This window comes from Durotheca rogersii (genome assembly GCF_024521655.1).
Source record: "Durotheca rogersii strain YMJ 92031201 chromosome Unknown GGS23scaffold_24, whole genome shotgun sequence".
Taxonomy (NCBI): domain Eukaryota; kingdom Fungi; phylum Ascomycota; class Sordariomycetes; order Xylariales; family Xylariaceae; genus Durotheca; species Durotheca rogersii.
Genome location: NW_026251255.1, coordinates 475,502 through 493,655, shown reverse-complemented (window position 1 = coordinate 493,655; position 18,154 = coordinate 475,502). Strand labels below are relative to the sequence as shown.

General features: G+C 56.0%; 4 protein-coding genes across 4 annotated transcripts; 3 read left to right on the top strand and 1 right to left on the bottom strand.

Moving 5' to 3' along the window:
- Positions 1-2,945: 2,945 nt before the first annotated feature.
- Positions 2,946-3,664, bottom strand: GGS23DRAFT_236960 (uncharacterized protein). Its single transcript, XM_051512115.1, has one exon. It carries the CDS (start codon positions 3,576-3,578, stop codon positions 3,081-3,083), a length of 498 nt encoding a protein of 165 aa, XP_051369144.1. The 5' UTR covers positions 3,579-3,664; the 3' UTR covers positions 2,946-3,080.
- Positions 3,665-7,392: 3,728 nt separating this feature from the next.
- GGS23DRAFT_236817 (fungal-specific transcription factor domain-containing protein) lies at positions 7,393-10,860 on the top strand. The gene is made up of 4 exons (XM_051512113.1): positions 7,393-8,059; positions 8,114-8,148; positions 8,455-10,242; positions 10,454-10,860. The coding sequence occupies exons 1-4, from the start codon at positions 7,778-7,780 to the stop codon at positions 10,602-10,604; spliced, it is 2,256 nt and encodes a 751-aa protein (XP_051369143.1). The 5' UTR covers positions 7,393-7,777; the 3' UTR covers positions 10,605-10,860.
- Positions 10,861-11,531, top strand: GGS23DRAFT_236809 (uncharacterized protein). Its single transcript, XM_051512112.1, has one exon. The coding sequence runs from the start codon at positions 11,116-11,118 to the stop codon at positions 11,494-11,496; it is 381 nt and encodes a 126-aa protein (XP_051369142.1). The 5' UTR covers positions 10,861-11,115; the 3' UTR covers positions 11,497-11,531.
- A 4,733-nt stretch (positions 11,532-16,264) lies between these two features.
- On the top strand, positions 16,265-17,749 carry GGS23DRAFT_236633 (uncharacterized protein). Its single transcript, XM_051512110.1, has 4 exons — positions 16,265-16,272; positions 16,362-16,486; positions 16,608-17,576; positions 17,623-17,749. Exons 2-3 carry the CDS (start codon positions 16,479-16,481, stop codon positions 17,389-17,391), a joined length of 792 nt encoding a protein of 263 aa, XP_051369141.1. The 5' UTR covers positions 16,265-16,272; positions 16,362-16,478; the 3' UTR covers positions 17,392-17,576; positions 17,623-17,749.
- Positions 17,750-18,154: the final 405 nt, after the last annotated feature.

Sequence of the window (18,154 nt, the reverse complement as noted above, 5' to 3'; positions counted from 1 at the left end):
GAAAACCAAAGAGGAAGAGGGAAAAGGCGAGAGAGAGAGAAAGAGAGACAAGGGAGAAAGGAGAGGCGAGCAAGCCTAGCTAGGATGGGTTGGTAGAGGGCGGTAGCCTATGGGCCAAGCTCTACGACAAGCACACGATGAGTTGGGGATAGTCCTCGCTCACAACGCATCCACACACGCCCACATATCCGCACACACACCCCATACCTAGTACCTACGGGGACAGCCAGATACACCCGTACATCCCATACATAGCACAATCCCCGTAGTTTGGCATGCAGGTCTAGGCATTTGTACATCTGTGATACCTTGCCAGACTACGTATTATCTTCGTGGGACCCGACGCGCGTCCAAGAAACCGGCGTTGGAGGCGTCCGGAGGAAGCCGAATTGATTAACGCGCCAGCCGCACGCGATCCCATGGATGAGGAACGCCAACCTGGTCTAGTCCCATGCGAACCTGGGTGAGGGTGAGTAACCACTTAATAAGTGAGATCCGAGTTTAGCCTACCGATATAGCGTCATGATCTCAGGAGGGGACGACTCCGGCGACGAGCTACTCGGATCTGGGAGTCGAATAGCCGCTATAGCGTCCAAGGCGCCCGATCCGTTCGGGCCCTCCTCTTTTTCGTTCCTAGGCATCGAGGTACATATCGGTATCCGGCACCCCTTGTTCCCACCCTTCTCTCCTCCCTCCTTTTCTCCCCCATCCCCATCCCCATCCCCATTCCCTCCCCCCCCCCCTCTTCCCCCCCTTTTTCTGCCCCGACGTAAAGAGCCTAGCTAAGTAGCCAAGCCCGCGCGAGCGATCCCCACCCCCCCTTGACTTACAATAGTAATAGCATTAGGAGAGGATGTCCTACGTATGAGAAGGCTCTTCCTTGAAGCTTCACAGACAACTTTGGCACCGGGTCGTTGTCGTTCCAGATTCACATACCGCCGCACCTAGTAGACTCCCCTGCATCGTGGTAGCACACGACAACTGCAGCCGTTCCTCAATTTCCGACGAGTTCTACCCTACGATTACTAGGAGGATGGGGGATTATGGATGGGGTACTTACGTAACCCTACCGATATCTAGAGAGAGGAAGATAGAGAGAGACTGAAAGAGGGTGGTAAGACAACTTATGCAAGTCGTCAGCGTGGTTTTTTTTTTTTCCCCTCTTCCCTCTCGACCCTGTAGCAGATTGATTAAATGCGAGCACCGTGTTTGAGAAGACAGCGGATGGGGGAACATTTCTAGAAGGTGGGAAAAACCGGCTGAATGATTAACGAGGATGTTATTTCAACCTCCAAGTATATTCCCAATACCAACCAGGCGGCCGTCCGCTCGGAAGTCTTCCGGTGCCCAGATTCATCGTCCAAGCGTTGCCATCCCCTCCTTGGCCGCTGTACCGCAAGTTTTCTGAAAACGACGGGCCAGTCAGAAACCAGTTAACGGTGCCGGTCTAGGGATCCCTGTACGATGTAGTATATGTAAATACAGCACGTACACATATAGCGTGGTTAAAGCGGTAGGTAACCTCTTGTCGCGTGGGCTCGGTTACTACGTAACAGGCCTTCCCCTATTCCTGCATCCGGACCAACCAACCAACCGTCCTTCGCTCGATCCATCGATCCGTTCATCCATCGTCCATCCCTTGCATTCCAGGAATTCTGGCGTATTGGTGTATGAATATACCTGTGTGAATATACACATGTAGGTAAGTATGTGTGTAATGCGAGTACTACTCATATAAGTAGTCGGCACGTAGGTAGGTGTGTATGCATGTGTGTACAGAAAACTGCTGCGTTGGGAGTTCTCTGGATCCCCCCTGCTTGTCCGTCCTTGGCTTCAGGCGTTTCTCGTCTGCTAGGCTCGACGATCCTTCCCGTTCGGGCTGGAGGAGAAGGGGTTTTCATTTATGGATCTATGCCACAGAGATTCTGTATCAGAAGCACGTACAAGGTAGGTAGGTAGGTAGACGTGAATGCATGTGTGTATCTGGATGGGATGGCCTGCCTGTAGGACATGGATCCAGCGCCTCCCGCAATAAGCAAGAGGTGCGGCGTAAGGATGAAACCGACAAACCCCAGAAGCCATCAAGCAACGCCTGGAGAATCCGAAGCCAAGAAAGATACCGTCTCTCCCAGCGGATGGCATGTGGCTCTCGGGCCTTGTGAATATTGGGTCTCATGTGCACACATACCTATATATGCAGGTTTACATAGAACGCTTCCTGTTACGCTGACGCCTTTGCTCCGTGTTGTCTCTCCCTACGTTGCAATCATACCGATTGCCTACATACATGTGAGTGCACATCTCTCCCACATCCTAGATAGGATCATTCAGTACGATGCCTGCATCGTGTACCTGCACAGCACGGGATCCGTCGTAATTGTGTGTATGTATATGTGTGCGCCGGATGTAGGTATCAATCACGCACTCTGCGTGCACACATAAGTATGTAGGTAGAGGAGACAGTAGCAGGTAACAACAGCTTCCGGAATGAGTGTTGCTTCGCCCTTGTGACTTGGCCTGGCGAGGTTGTCCCCCCCCAGGAGCCTCGGATCAATCCCCTGACGATCTCGATACTCTACATGCAACCGTCTATGCAAGAATGTACCTGTGTAGGCCAACTGAGGCTCATCCGCCTCGAACGGGGGCCGTGATCCAGTATAGCTTAGTCACTTCCGAGGATTGCCAACCGATCTGGAGTCCAACCCGTGCTCAGCAGAGCCTGTCGCGCGCGCAGGTCGATGGTTCCGGCTCGGCGAGGGCTAGAACCATCCTCCTCCCGGGATGCCATCGCGTCTGCTGCGTAGAATGACCCCCCAGTTTCGCTCAAGTCGCGGACAAAGAGGAATAGCGCCTAAATCTTAGCCTTATAGTTGTGTTGTTATTATTATGATTGCTGGGAGATCCTCCGCAAGCTTTGATCCTTATGAGTATTCATTGCGCAATATCCTTGCCGCGCTGCTGTTGGCTGCTACCCGTTCGCGTGGCCTCTGCCCATCATCGGCCATGCCTACTAGGGGATTGAAACGGATTTCGGTGAGATTTATCCTAGTTGCCCTGCTTTCCATTCGCATGGCTTGAGATTAACGAGTTCCCAAGCCATCCGCGCGCAGGCTATTGGTGAAACCAGCTGGCCCTTGCTGACGAGTTCTCTTCGCCTTAAGCGAGGTGCTATAGACATGGCTGTGTAGAATGCGAGAGAGAGGGACATTTGCAAGTGATGCGATGCCAGTCAGAGAGGCCGGACGTCTCCACCGCAAGAGTTCCAGCAAGTGGGACAGATTCTGCTCGGCACAATGTCTCTCCCTACGGGCTCCGACTGTGATTATTGGCCGGTGGCCATCGCCCGTTGTAGCCGCCTCACCCCCGGTTTTTCTCTTCCTGGGGCACGTAGGCGTGTATGTACACACGTACGTCTCGACTATATATGCATGCATGTACATATAGGTAGGTAGGTAGGTAGGTAGGTAGGTAGGTAGATATCTGTGCGTGTCTGTGTGTATGCGCGTATGGTATCTTCGACCTCGTTTGTGTGGCATTTGACGGCGCTCTCTTCTCTCTCTCGGGGTGGGATCGCCCATGGTCGCGAACCTGATCGCCCCGTGGAGGGTGGCGGCGGTATTTGACGATGAACCTACGCGCTCTCTTCCGGGCCTGGGGGATAACTAGGTACGCTACGATCCCAGCTGGGCAGATACACGGACCTCGATGCTGCGTGGCGGCACGGCTCCCAGCTGGGCTGAGGCTTGCTCGTTATTTGCCGATTAGCGCCCACCTAGAGGTGTGTAGGGAGGTGTGTATATATGTGTGTGTGTGGCCGTGGGCAAGCAAGAAATGGTCATGTGCTGATACTCTGGAAGGACGCCATAGTGAAAATGCGGCAGGCAGTGCATTTTTTCGGCCCCTTCATCAACTGGCATGGGATTGTACTAGAGCGGAATACTCCATCGTCCCCCTGTCGGACCGGAATCGTCCCTCATCAAGCGCGAACAGGGGGGGATCCAAAGCTGGGCCGACTGCTACGTTCTCTGTACGCACACTACCTCTACTGCCTACAGCTATGGGTTATGCAGGCCGTGTACACTGTTTGTAGCGTGATCTCTCTTTCCGGCACCTTGCATGTTCTCCATGGACTCCCCAATGGTCTCTCCTCAACCCCAGCCAGATTACATAGATTACTACGGTCGAAGGGGCCCCGGAGGGGGCGGCGAACAGGCTGTCCCTAGCCCGAGTGCTAGGGCTGTCACCAGGACAGAAAAAACGTGCCCTGAAAGTGATCAGATCGTCCCGGGATCACTAACTCTTTCGAGGAAGATTGAGGGGCAGGCTAGTAAAACAGTCGGTTCTCTTTGGGACGGCTGTGGGAAACGCCACATGTTTGATGCTAAGAGATTGCGACAGGTCTCAGCAGCAGGGAGATGGAGAATATCAACATACTCATACTCGCATACAGCCGGTATTAAAGACAGAAGAAAGAAACAAGACTAAAAAAGGGAGAGAGAGAGGAGGGACGGGGATGGGAAGAGAAGGGAAGAGCGGACAGGAAAGGATACGGATTGCATTCCGAGTACCGAGGGACAGAGGTAAAGAGGGGAAAGAGTGTTGTCTGTCTGTCTGTCAATCAGTCAGCAGCAGCAGCACGCACCCAACATCTGGGTCGCCAACAACTCGGAGTTTATCATCTAGGCTCCTGTAGTAACTCGACCAAGCGATCAGGTTACATCGGCATGAGCACGGAGAGCACTCGATCTTTGGTACGTTTCAAACTAGTCTTCCTTGGTGACCATACTCTGGCCCTGTCGTGAGCCGTTGTCCGCCAGTGGGACGCTCCTCTTTTCATATGCCAGGTTTTATTAAAAAGAGCGATCGGGTCACGGGCTCACAGACAATTGTATACCTACGCTGTCTGGTCCTAGTCATGCTTGTCACAATCTGCTAACACAGCGGACCGGCCACTGCCGCCGGCCAAGGAAATGCCTCCATCCCCCTACACACCTATGTGGCATAGACTGTTATTGCATTTGCACCATCTCTTCCTCGCTGCTAATTTGGCGCGATGCCAAGTTAAACGGCTGAATGGCCGGCAGCGCCAATGACGGGCGACACGATGAGGACAACGACGGAGAAGAAGGGGATGGGACCAAGGGGGGGTGGGTGTTACGGGGAAAGGGGTGTAAGATTCGACGTAAACCGAGCTGAGGACGAGGAAAAAAAAGGAGGGAAAAATTACAAGGGAAGATAAGAAGAAGACGCCCTCGCACCTCGTCTTGTGTTCTTGGGTCCCGAATGCACATCATGCACCCGAACGGGCCTGGTTTACATGGCACAACCGAGAGGAATGCCGACTCGCCCACCCGCCGGCCAGCTAGCCAACCAGTCCTACCCAGAGATGTCCTGCACTAAAATAATGTGCGAGCTACGGTACGGCGTTCCAGTGTGGAGGTTGCATAGTCTGAGATTCCTATACATAGGTAGGCCTGTGTACATACATACCGTGACCAGGGCAGAGCAACCGAAACCGAACCGATATCAGGATGCCCGGCGTACGTACATCCACATATTACATCCACATATGGGTACATAACTACGTGCATCGTGGGCAGACCGGGGGAGACAAGGGAAATGTCGCATAAAAGTACACATACACATCTCCATATGAGTACACACGCACCCAGAGACATATACGCCTACATGTACACGCACTTGGGGGGCTCCATTCCTAGTTAGCATCAACCCGGCGATGCGTTTCCTCGTTTCTTCTTCCCTTCCTTCCCTTTTTTCTCCTTTCTGGTTCTGTGTCTGACAAGTCATTGGCGTCCGGTGCCAGCGAGAATCAGTATCCGCCCAAAGCCTTGAGCGAAGGAGTGAGGGAGCAAGGGAGCGAGCGAGAAAGGACTTACTGTACCGTAATATTATTATCTCTGTATTATATCCGTACGTACATACCGACCCGAACATACACTCACACTCACACACTCACACACTCACACCCATTACCCTGTTTACCTACCTATGTACGTACATATAGGGTGAGGGAAAGGGGGGGGGGAGCCAGGCTAGCCTGTAATATAGACCATCAGTTAAGCATGGTAAGGACCGCGGAAGAACCTACGTACATGCCTAGAGGGAGTCCTTATTATTATCAAGCTCTTTTTGCATAGAGGTCCGATTCGCCGTCGCGGGCGGCCCCCCCTTGATCTGGCAAGGTCCCCAGGGTTTACTACACTACACACGTACCATACATACATTCACACATACCATATGTATAAGGTGTGTGTGTGTGTATGGCATGTATGTACGTGTGTGTGTAGGCAGGTTGGGAGACGGGTATGGAGACCTGCGCTTATTATATTAGGGTCAAGGCTGGGGTCCAGGCCGATGGCCCACCCGACGTAGCTCGAAACACCGTAGCTAGCGACTTTTTTTTTTTCTTTTTTTCCTCCGTGTTGTCGAGGAGCGTCGCTCACAGCCCTGCTCGGTTTCTTTCCTGTGCTAATTACAGGGGTGCAGTAGTAGAAGGATTCAGTTCGACCCCTCCAGATTATATTTCCGATTTTCTGCTTTGGCGCCGAACCAGGGGAGGGAGACTCAAGGTGGATTAACTACGTACGTCTCTTTTGATACGTAGTACATCTATGGAGGAGCATTAGTAGATGTAGGTACCTAGTAATAGCAGTAGCAGTAGCCGCAGAGGTGGGCGTTGTAGTGGTATTAGTCTGGCTGTCTCGATGGCTGGCTGGCCGGCTGGCTCTCTGTCTACCCTATCCATCTACCTATCTTTCTCTCTTGCCTACCTTACATACATACGTGTTTACCGTCGACCCTTCTCCTCAAATCACTGCCTCTTCCAGAAAACTGCTGCCGGCGGTGCTCTTCATCGTCCCTGTCCGCAAGACACGTCTCTTCCAGTCGAGTCGAGTCGGAATCTCTCTCCTCCCACCCCCCTTCCCCTCCTGAGTAACACCACATCAGGCCCGTATTGTAGTGATACTTTATATATTCGTACATGATCTTTGTCGCCTGCCGGCAGACTCTCACTTCCTGTTTAGGCAATCATCCCCTCCCCCCAATACCCTTTGATGCTAGCAGGAACCGCCAACCGAACGTCAGAGAGACGACCGCAGTATTAAATGCTGGATCACAAATAGTCCTAGCGCTCCCGAGACTCTGTTCCCAGCCGGTGGTCCCTCCCGTGTAGTTTGGGAACCCCTGCCCGGAGCGACTTGTCGGGTTGTTGAGGATCGTCAGTGGAAGCGGGTCAGGCGAAGGAGAGAAACAGAGAGGGAGAGACAGAGAGGAGAGCTAGAGCTAGGACGACTTTCTAGTAGCACAACGCTGCTGCAACACCGCAAAAAGCAGCTGATATTAAGCTAGGAATTTCTCGAGGGCGAACAACGAGGATTCGCGTGTGTTAGACTCTCGGATTCTACGGCATTGGTGCGAGGGTTGCTGTAACTCCAGTCAGGAACCCCCGCCGAAAAAGTGCAGTACCTCTCCTCCTCCTCCACCACAAGCCATCACCACCACCACCATCATCATCATCCATCGCCATTACCACCCGCCGCATGTTTATCGTCCTAGAACTTGACCACGGTGGAATGGTGCCTGGATGCTTTCCTAATATCTGGCCGCCCCCGAGAAGACGTTCCGCAACAGAACTCTCTACATGTCCCTTGATCGGTAACTCTCCCCGGATACTCGTTCAGCTGGGGAGAGCCCAACGCGAGGAGACTCCTCCTGACAAGCCACCAGCAGATCGGCCCTCGGAATTCCTGTAAAGATGGCAGCATCCTCGCACAACCCTTTTCCTCGCTCGCCCAATCCCTCTACGAGATCGTATGACTCTTCCTCCGTCTCGTCGGCGACCTCGCCCCGACCGCAGGCTCAGCTCCTAGGCAACTTGATAGGATCCGGCTCTAGGCCGACTACGACGCAGCCACCGCAGCCCATAGGGATTCCCCAGCTGCCTCCCGTGTCCCAGACGACGGGATTCCAGCCCTACACGCCGGTGGCAGCAACCTCCGTGATGGGCCGAGAGTCGCTACCACCCACTGATTCGGTGGCGAGTACTCCGAGACTCTCGAACTCTCAGCTAGCAGCTAATGTCTCGACTCAGAAGCGCGCCTACCGCCAGAGGAGGAAGGATCCTAGGTATGTGCTTCGCGTAGCGGGGGGAGATCCTGCACCGTGGTTCACGCTTCGGCGAAGGGGGATTAAGATTTCGTGATGCCATTATTATCTCGGCCTCGCTCCTCCTTTCCTCCTTTTCTCTCCTCTTCGTAGAGAAATTCAATGCTGACTTTAAGGTACGGGGTCTCGAGAGGACGGGTATTGGTGTCCCCCCTCCTCTCCCTCCCTCTCCCCCCTTTTCAGCGACATGATCGCACAAAGGGGGAAAGGGGGCGGCTGAGCGGGAAACCAATACTTGCTTCTCGTATTCCGTACGTCTATATAAAGTTGCGACGCCTGCCGGGAAAGAAAGGTCAAATGTGATGCCACAGAAACGACGAGCTGCTCGGAGTGCTCAAGCCGCAACGTAAAATGCCAATTTACCAAGGAGACCAACCGGCGGATGTCGTCCATTAAACAGGTGCAGGATCTAGAGAAGCAAATAGAGCGAGTGCGGAAGGAGAACAGCAACCTGCGGCGCACGCTCGCCGAGCGGGGCGAGCACATGGACGTCGACGCTGAGGGGAGCGAGACGTTGTCGCCGCAGCTGCCGCCAGACCTGAACTCGGAGCCGAGGCGGCGGAGGCGAGCCACCGCTTTGCTACAAGACCCGGCGCGAGCGCGGGCGGCCTACCGAAGTTTCTCGAAAGGGCTGGCGAAGCCCCCGGCGCCGTACCGACAGGCGCCGGCTACGGCTACGATCGCCTTCGACCACCCGAGACCACCGCTTCCCCCGAAAGCGACGACGGACCGGCTCCTCCACACGTACTACGGGGCGGTGCACATCATGATGCCCATCTTACACTGGCCGACGCTGCAGCACCAGGTGGAAGAGCTCTATCAAAATACTAACATACAGCGGGTCCCCATCTCGTGGCATTCCATGTTCTTCGCGGTGTTGGCGATGGGCAGCCTATTTAGCAACGATCCGCACCCGGACCGGACCCTGCGAGCGAGCGAGTTCCTGGAGGCGTCGAGGAGCCTGACGGATCCGTGGAACAACGACTTCGACCTCGACAGCGTGCGAGGCGCGTTCCTGACGGCGCTCGCGCTGAACGAGCTGAACCTCAAGTCGGCGGCGTGGACGTGGCTGGGCAAGGCGGCGCGCGCCGCCCAGGACTTCGACCTCCACCTCGAGGTGGCCGGGCTGCGGTCCCGGGTCGAGGCCGACATGCGGAGGCGGGTCTGGTGGGCGATCTACATATTCGATCGAATGCTCGCGCTAGAGCTCGGGCGCCCCTTCGTGATCGACGACGCCGACTGCGACACCGCGCTGCCCGAGCCCGTCGACGACCACTTCCTGCACACCGAGGGTCCCGTCCACCCGCCCCCGAACGTCAACCCCCTGACCCACTACCTCCACTTCATCATTAACATAGTCCGCTCGTTCTCCGCCGTGCGCCGCGCCTTCGCCCACCCCTTCATCGCGCCGCCGCCGCTCGCCGCCCTCGACAACCACTTCCTCGCCTGCCAGAAGATGATCCCCGAGGCCTGCGACGCCAACAGCATCGCCCCCGTCCCGCCCCACGTCCTCATGCCCCTCGCCTACGTCCTCAGCGCGCGGCTGCACCTCCACCGCCACAACCTCTCGCCGAGCTGCCCGCCCGACGCCCGCAGCGAGGCCATCAAGCAGTGCATGCTCACGGCCGTCGAGACGACGAAGCTCATCGCCCGGACCAACGCGACGCTCGCCGACACCGCCACCGCCCTGCTCGTCACCCACGTCTTCCGCTGCACCCTCTTCCTCCTCCTCACCGGGCTCTACGACCTCGCGCTGACGTGCCTGCGCGCCCTCAAGTCCGTCGACGCCCGCCGCGACGTCGCCGTCCCCTGCGGCCGCTTCCTCGCCTTCTTCCTGCAGACCCTGCGCGCCAAGCAGCAGGAGCTGCTCGCCCTGCTCCCGCGCGCCGCCGCCACCCCCGGCTACCCCTCGCCCACTGCCGCCGCCGCCGCCGCCGCCCAGCCCGACCCCCGCGCCGTCCAGGACGCGCTGCTGCGCGACGAGGAGCTCCTCATCTACGTCAGCGCCGACCTGCAGGCCGGCGCCGAGACGGCCTGGGTGTGGGCGGGCGCGGAGCGCGAGGCGCCGCCACCACCGCCGCCGCCGCCTCCGCCCCCCTTGTCCGCGTCGTCCGCGGCCGCGGGCCTCGCGCACCCGGACCACCGCACGGGGCTCAGCGCGCAGGAGCGCGAGGACTGGGGCGGCTGGGACGCGCTGCTCGAGGTGACGCGCGGGCTCGCGGCGGGCGTGCTGGGCCCGGCGGCGGCGTACGCGCCGCGCGCGCAGACGCTGCCCCCGATCAAGATGGAGCCCGGGGTGCCGTGCCTGGCGCCGGCCGGCGACCCGGGCAGCAGCCGCAACAGCCCGGCGGCTGGGGGCGCGGGCCCCCCGTCCGCGAGCAGCCGCAACACCGAGCGCATCAGCATCGCCAACATAATCTAGAGCCGGCGAGGCCTGCGGGAGAACTTACGGTGTGGAGGGGGAAAAGGGGGAAGGGAGAGACGGGGAGAAAGAGAGAGAAACCCGCCGGTCGACGCGCCCGACGAGACTACGAGTTTGACGAACGAACAAACGAACAAACGAACGAATACCCGTTTATGGTTTCCCCCCCGATTTGTTTTTGATTTTTTTTTTCCCCTCGAAACTCTCTTCGGGAAGCCAGAGAGAAGGGGGGGAGACGCGCGCTGGGCGAGCCAGAGAGGGCAAGAAGGGCGGGCAGCAGGCGAGGGAGACGGAAATACAGAGAGAAAGCGAGCGAGCGAGCGAGTGAGTGCGTGAGAGATTTTTTCTTCCGCGACGCATATCATACACATACACGACTTGTACATTTATTTTATACCATTCTTCGCATCGTCACGGCTTAATACCCGGTATTTTCTTGCTCTTGTTCTTGTTCTTCTTTTCTGATCCGGTGGTGCTGGTGGACACCAAGGTTGGGGTTGTTTGGCATGTCTACCTATCTATCACGACGCCTGCACGCCCGTCTCAGCTTTTTTTTTCTTGGTCCCCTTCGTTTCTTTTTTACTTTGTTCTCTGATTCTCTTCACGTCTTTTTATTTATAAACAGAATTTCTGGAGCGCTCTCGAAGATGCTAGCAATACCAGATATTATACATCTACTACTGTCTCTACTGGAGCTCCTTTCTAACAAGAAAAATACCATCCCCCTTTCTCTTCTCTCCCCCCCCTTTCCCCCCACTTCCCCTTCACTCTTTTCCTCGAAAGCACACAAACTACGAGGCTACCTTCTTGGCTTTGGGATACATGTTTCCGTATCGCCAAGGGGTTGGCATTGTTTTCCCGTTAGCAAATGCACAAAGATACACTAGCTAAATAGGGGAATCGCAAGGAGGGAGGGGGAAAGAGGAGGAGAGAGACAGGGAGAAGCAGGCAGTCTGACTAAAAGAGGCGGTGGGCGAGAAGGATACGACGGCGACGATAGGCACGCAATGTCCTTCCACGTCTGAGGATTTTACTTTCTCTCCGGTCGAGGCGTGGTCGATGATGGGCCTCGAGGGATGTGCCTACGGGCGAAGGCTTAGCACCGCAACTCGCTCTATTGCCCTTGATCATACATGCCTGATATGTGTATACGGCAGGCTCCTACTTGGACATAGGACATCACCCGCGCGCGCCAGGATCAGGTAAAAATTAATGCACTTCGCTTGCTGAATATTGCCACCCTTCTGGTTCCTCTTCCGTGACCTGTTACTGCCGGTGGCTTTTCGTCAGCGCTTACGAAAAAGGAAGTCCAGCAGACGAGACCCTGGACCCAGCCCTTCTCGCGGTCCAGCTCGACGAATCACCTCCTGTCCTCGCCCATCTGTGAGATGCAGCCACGATATGCCAGATTCGACTGATATCACCCCGCCAGGCTATCTCTCTCTCGCCTGAGACTCCCACGCTGCGGGCGAAGTCCTGCCGAGCACCCGATGACAGTCGCAGGACGCGGGCGAGACTCCGAGCCTCGTCTGAGGCCGATACACGTGTTTTTACCTGCGGTGTGACCGAGCGTCGATAGGGCAGCTTCGGACAACTAAAATCTCACGGCGTGCGAGAGTCCGAGCCAGGTACGCTCGGTTTCAGCTAGATATTTCGAACAGGACCGGCCTTCCGTCCACCAAGCATGCACTCCAACGTCGTCAGACGCAGCTTAGGATGGTGTGGAGGTCCGCCAAGGGCTGCGCCGTCGACTACAGCTCCGAGGACGCGGAACCGACAGCAATAGCTCCGCCTTGGGCTTCTCGCGTACGCGACAAGAACGAGGGCTGCACGACGGCGCTGTGCCGGGGTCTGCAAAAGCGATCGCTTGGGGAGCCCAAGAAAAAAAGAGATGTACTCATGCATTGCTTTGGAAGTGCACGACTCATAACCCCTGGCCGTGATTACGTAACTGTCATTGAGAAATGGAGAAATGCCGATTGCTCTGTCGAAAACGGTGAGGGCGCAAACGGGTCTAGTCCAATAGACGTTTTTCTCCGTTTTTTGCCAGGTTCCGTTTCGCGCCCCTGCTAGAACGGAAAGCCACGACGCTTCCGCTACAGATATGGCCTCACTTGTCGCCCGCTGCACGGCTTCCTTCTTCTCTACGTCGTTTTCTCTCGATTTCAGGCTGTGGTTCGACTCGTCTAAGCGGCTGCCCGTTTCCATCGAGGCTTTTCGGCCGGTAGGGGTCGCCACGATGACTTTAGAGAACCTTGTCTCCGGTCTTGGATCGTCGCTCGCGCTGGAAAGGAGCTAGGCGAAGGAACGTCGTCCTCTCGGATGGCCGTGCCACTGGCTGGAGTCGCACAGGCATGATTGGTGATCTGGGAGCCGCGGCGTGACGCTCGGCAAGCGCTGGCGCAGCGCGCCGCCCCCGGGCCCCGTGTGCTCCCGTCCGCCGGTGACCCGAATGGGTCGATGGGCGCTTGCTCTGGCTTAGCGGCATGGATCAGGATCTCGCTATCTTCGGCGTAAGCTTCCTTCATACCTTCACGGGCATGCCCCCGGAGGCGCTTAAGCACGTCGGCAGACAAGGTTGTTTCTTCCTAAGAGCTATCCCTGCCCGGAGGAACAGGCTTTCAATCGACCCGCTTAGCTTCGTGAAAGCCGCGCCACCCTTGCCACGGCGAGTTTTCCAGTGACGGCCGTCACATCCGCCATTGGGTCCAGCGCCAGTCCGGGGATCCGGTTCCGAGTTTATGCGTCCAGAGAAAGGGCATCAATGAGGATATGGTCTCTTGGCGATGGTAGGGGGGAGGGGGGGGGGGGGGGGGGTTTGCTGTTCACGAAGGCTATCGTCGATAGATCGCTCGCCCATCGCACGTCCCCCCTACCATCGAGGGGGCAGCTGAAGGTCGAGAGGTGACAATACTCGGACGGAGTTGGTGAAGTGAGTTGAGAAGAGTATAACGATACCTACGAGGTGCGCGACGGAACTGGTGAGAAGAGCATCACCAGAGTCGTGGGAGACGATTCTGAGATGGCTCTGACGTGTCTCGCCGCATAGAACAGAGAAACTACAGATACCGACCACATAGACCCGGATTAACGGTGATTTGGTCAGTTCGATTATTCTACTGTACCCAATCGCCAACTCGGTTCTTTGCTCGCGTAGATAGGAACTTCTGTCTGGCCGGTTTTGTACGGCGGTGGGCCACGGTGGGCGCTATTACGGTGCGGGTTTAATATGCGACTCCGTAGGCACGTCCCTGTCTCCGAATGTGCTCTGCTAAATTCACACCATTTCCGTGAATACCAGCAAGGATATTACAGCTTAGGTCAAGGGAGCATAAGACACATCTACCTAAGTCAGGTACCTAACATAGGATATACTTGTACACTTCGTACGCCTCCTATATTAGTTAAATTATCTATCTACCAAATTAAATGGCGCTAAGGATGCGAGAGGGAGTCTGGAGACGGCGGCCTCCAGGTGCCGGTGTAGTTCGGTCGACCTCTGCCCCATGGATCCTCCCGGGGAGAGTGCGTAGTATTAGATCCCTACGGCGCTACAACGGTTGTACGCTAAGGAGATGTCAGTTTGATCAGCTCTGCAGGTCAGCCCAGTTGCCGCTCGAAACCACTCCGTCCTATGTAGTAGAGAGGGGGCGGGGGTTGGTCTAGATAGATGGCGACTTCGTCTTATGGGGGGGAGAGGGCATTTTGTTATCAGCAATTGCAGGGTTGAGTGAAGAAAGGAGCCCGATTCCTACCCTCCTGCAGAGCGCAGGATCGTGAAACAGCACGAATATTGGGCTATGCTACCCATGAGTAGCTGGGCGCCGTAGTGGTGTTCAGCTCAATCTGCGACTTCGACTCGAGATGGGCTCATTCGCAGTTCGCGGGCGGGTTTCCGCCAATTATCATGGCCCGAGAGTCAGGTCGTAAACTCGAGGCTATCATGGGTCACTACAGAAAGAATTAGGTCAAATATTAATTAATATACATGAGTTTACAGTAAACCACTACACAACTCCCATACTGTCTCTCTGCCTGCTTGCCGGGCGGCTATCACATCCGGCGAATAGCTCGGCGGATGTGCCTATTACCGGCGCCATGTTGACTCGACGGGCTAAGACACCGAGGAACCAAAAATTGACTCATCATCCCAATAAGAAAGGAGATAGCGTGATGTGAGATTTGGAGCTGTTGGCGGCCTAGCTAGCGGTTATGGGATAGCGGCCACACTACATGAGGTAGGCTTCAGAAGGGAATGATATCCGTCCGGTTTAAAAATAGCTAAGGCTTGGGCTTGTTGGTGTACACAGGAGTTCTCCATACCCACCACGCAGCACATACTGAGGTTAGTCGTCTCTACACACCTGCGGATAGCGTCCGATGGATCCTAGTCAGGACGGGGCCGCTAGTTCTCCCGCGCCAATTGGGCAAGTGTGCGCATCCAGGGGCTTGACCGAACCCTGTACAATATTACAGTATGCACACATCCCCTTCTGGTCAGCGTAGCCCTACCAACCGTAGCCGGCATCGATTGTCGTAGTTGGCTTCCGGCCCCAAGGTAGCAGACTGCTGAAGGACAGATACACCGAGCGGGATTTCCCAGCAGGACTACAAGTCGACTGGTTTGGTACCACACAAATACCACTCGGTTGGGGGGTAGGATTTGGTGCGCTCTTACTTTGGGGCTAGATGGCCCCGAACCACGAAGGATCGTCGATGTGCGTGGTTGTTCGAGGGGATAGACAAGTGGAGCGAGCTAGTGTCTAAATGAACCCAGGTGTGTGATAAACACATAGAATACAAACGCCGTACTCCTGGGCACCATGGCGATTTGTTAGCGACGCTATTTGCGATATCGTCTTGCTAAGATCAGCAGGCCCTGTCATGGCATATTACCTACTGCGTAGTATTATCGTTGGTCTGTTGGTCCGCCAGCGTTTCCCATGATCTGCCTTGGGAGCAACAGGGCCTTGTAAGCCCTTACGACCAGCACTACTGAGGGCCGACGTTACTAACTTATATCAAGAATCACTTAAATTTCGTATGTGAACGGGATCCACCTACCTCAAAAACCGGGCTACTCAGTTTACCCCTATAGAGGGAGGGTCAGCAAAAGAAACAAGCCAGCAACACGGACTATTTCTCTCTAACGTATCGTCGTACCCCGATATGCCTTATCAAGGGGATAGGGAATAAACTGCCCTAGAAGCACTTTCTAACTTAATTCGTGGCGAGATGGCCTCCAAGATTCTGTCTCTTATATAAAAACGCTTACGTAATCATAGACAGCAATGGCTCGCTGGCCGAGAATAGAGCCAGCCAATGGCGACGGTCTAATGCTCGCTAATAGGCTGGCAGATATACTCCTACTTGTTCGTAGGGTACTATGACAACCCCTCGAGGTCGATGCTTTTAGACGCGATGAATCATTGTGCGACAAAGGGAAAGATAACTGACACAAAACTGGGGAACGAGGCGATGATAGATGACCTGGGACGAAGAAAGATAGGTTCCTAGACCTTCTAGCCATGTGTAAACTCTCAACTAGGAGATGGCTTCTTATTCCCAAGGGCTAAAACTCTATGGGGAATTGGGAGGAGGGGGGGAGGAAGAACACGGCACTGATTAAAGCAGTGACCGGTACGACCACTTACACACCTTAGGTGCGTGGTCGACCTTGGACGGATAGGGATGGGCATCGATTTGCGAACCTCAGCTGATTCATGGGGAAGTCCATAACTGCCTACTACAGTGCCCTTAGTGGTGTTAGGGCCTAATCCGGGCGGCCCTCGGACCGTGCAGTTCGGGAGTGACATACAGAGATAACCTCGAAGAAGAAAGACGGTATCGGCATGAAGGCTGAAAGGTGATGAACTGGTACCGAAACCCATTTTCATAATCCTCATATGGTATCTTTTACGCAGAGGCTACCCCATCATAGGCAGCTTTCAGTCCTTCTCTAACTACCGGTCCCTTACACACACTCAACGGGTCGAAGGCGCCAACTAGTCAGCCGAAACACGAGGGGCTACCGCAGTCGACATTCCTACCCCCGACGAAATCTCACAAACTGCAGTCGACCTGTCCCTTCTCCCCGCTCCCATGCTCCCCCCCGGACGAACTCGCACCCTTTCTCCTCCGCCGTCGCCGCCGCGCGCGCCCGTGGCGCAGTTTGGTTTCGACCGCGTCAGCGTCGGTGTCCTCTCGCGCGAGACCGAGACTCGCATCGGGTTCCCCGACCATTTCGCCCCCGGAGCCCGCTGGGGCACGCTGTCCGGGACTCTCTGGCCCGCGAGAGACTAAAAGCCAAGTGGTGTTGTGTTAGTGGTGATATGCCGCGTCCCTCTCCCGCTCCCTTGAGGCGTGTTTGGGGGACGGGGAGGATGGGTGAGCGGGACATACAGCAAGCCTTCCCAGGAAACCCAGCACTGTCGAGAGTCGGCGGCGTCGGCGGCGCGCTGCCTCCGTCAGAGGAGGAGGACGACGACGATGAAGATGAGGACGGAGGATGGACGCGAAACAGCTGCACGAGCGGGCCGACATCGTGGGGGGGAAAGGGGCGGCTCTGGCCCGCGCCTGAGGGCAGGGGCGGGGCCAGTCGGGCCTCGAGCGCCTCCAGGACGCTGCTGCGGTCGAGCCGAGTATACTCGGTGCCTCCCATCGTGTCTTCGACCGTTGGGCAGGGAATCTATCGCCTGTGTATGCTACGACCGGTGCAGCTAGCTGGTCCCTCTGGCTCTCGTTGTGGCTGGCTGGATGGATGGCTAGAGGCGGGATCTTGAAGGAGATAGGTAACGCCGGCTGAACTGGGCAGCGAGACACAGGTGTATGCGTGGCGTGGCGGGACACATATTGTTCGCTAGCAATCACGCGCGCAGCCTACAAATAATCAAGACGGGGGTGCGAGAATGGGGGTCGTCTTCCAGCGTTTCCGCAAGAGAGGCCGCCGGCGACCTATTCCTGAAGCGTACGATTCGATCACCCTATGGTAAATAATACTGATTCGCAACCAGCGCCCCCCCATCGGGAGATTTCTTCTTCGGCCTGTCAGATGTCGACCCCTCTCCTTCCCACCCTCTCCTTTACCTACTTTCTTACCTTCCCGGCCTTCTTGCCGCCATCGAAGCCTCGTGTAAATTATCGATCATCGGCGGTTTTACAATACCGGATAGTCAAAAACTGGATCGCGCGAGTCGAGATCGAGGAGACGAGCGAGCAGCTATTCCCCTCCGGTCCCTGCCCAGGGCTGTAACTGGAGTCGCCCATCTGCGGAGCAGGGAGAAGTGGTGGTGGTGGTTTTTGCTGCTGCCGCTGCTATCGACAGTAGCAGGCTTAGAATCCTGCACGCGTGTCCCATCCGACCTTATCCAATCTCCAGTTGCTTTAGCCGGCTAACACTTTCAGCTCTTGGCCGAGAGTGATACAATAATGCAGCCAAGGTTACCTCTCCGTTCAGATAATGTAAACTAGTCGCCGAAACTCCTCTCCCCGCCCCGCCCTCCCCCTTGTTTTCCGCCGAAGGTTGACCCAGGAGAAATTGGTCCC

Coding starts and splice junctions, on each gene's coding strand:
- GGS23DRAFT_236960 (XM_051512115.1), bottom strand. CDS start 3,578: ATGGGCGATCCCACCCCGAGAGAGAGAAGAGAGCGCCGTCAAATGCCA.
- GGS23DRAFT_236817 (XM_051512113.1), top strand. CDS start 7,778: ATGGCAGCATCCTCGCACAACCCTTTTCCTCGCTCGCCCAATCCCTCT. Junction 8,060..8,113: donor TACCACCCACTGATTCGGTG/GCGAGTACTCCG, acceptor GTCTCGACTCAG/AAGCGCGCCTACCGCCAGAG. Junction 10,243..10,453: donor TGGGTGTGGGCGGGCGCGGA/GCGCGAGGCGCC, acceptor CCGCGCGCGCAG/ACGCTGCCCCCGATCAAGAT.
- GGS23DRAFT_236809 (XM_051512112.1), top strand. CDS start 11,116: ATGTCTACCTATCTATCACGACGCCTGCACGCCCGTCTCAGCTTTTTT.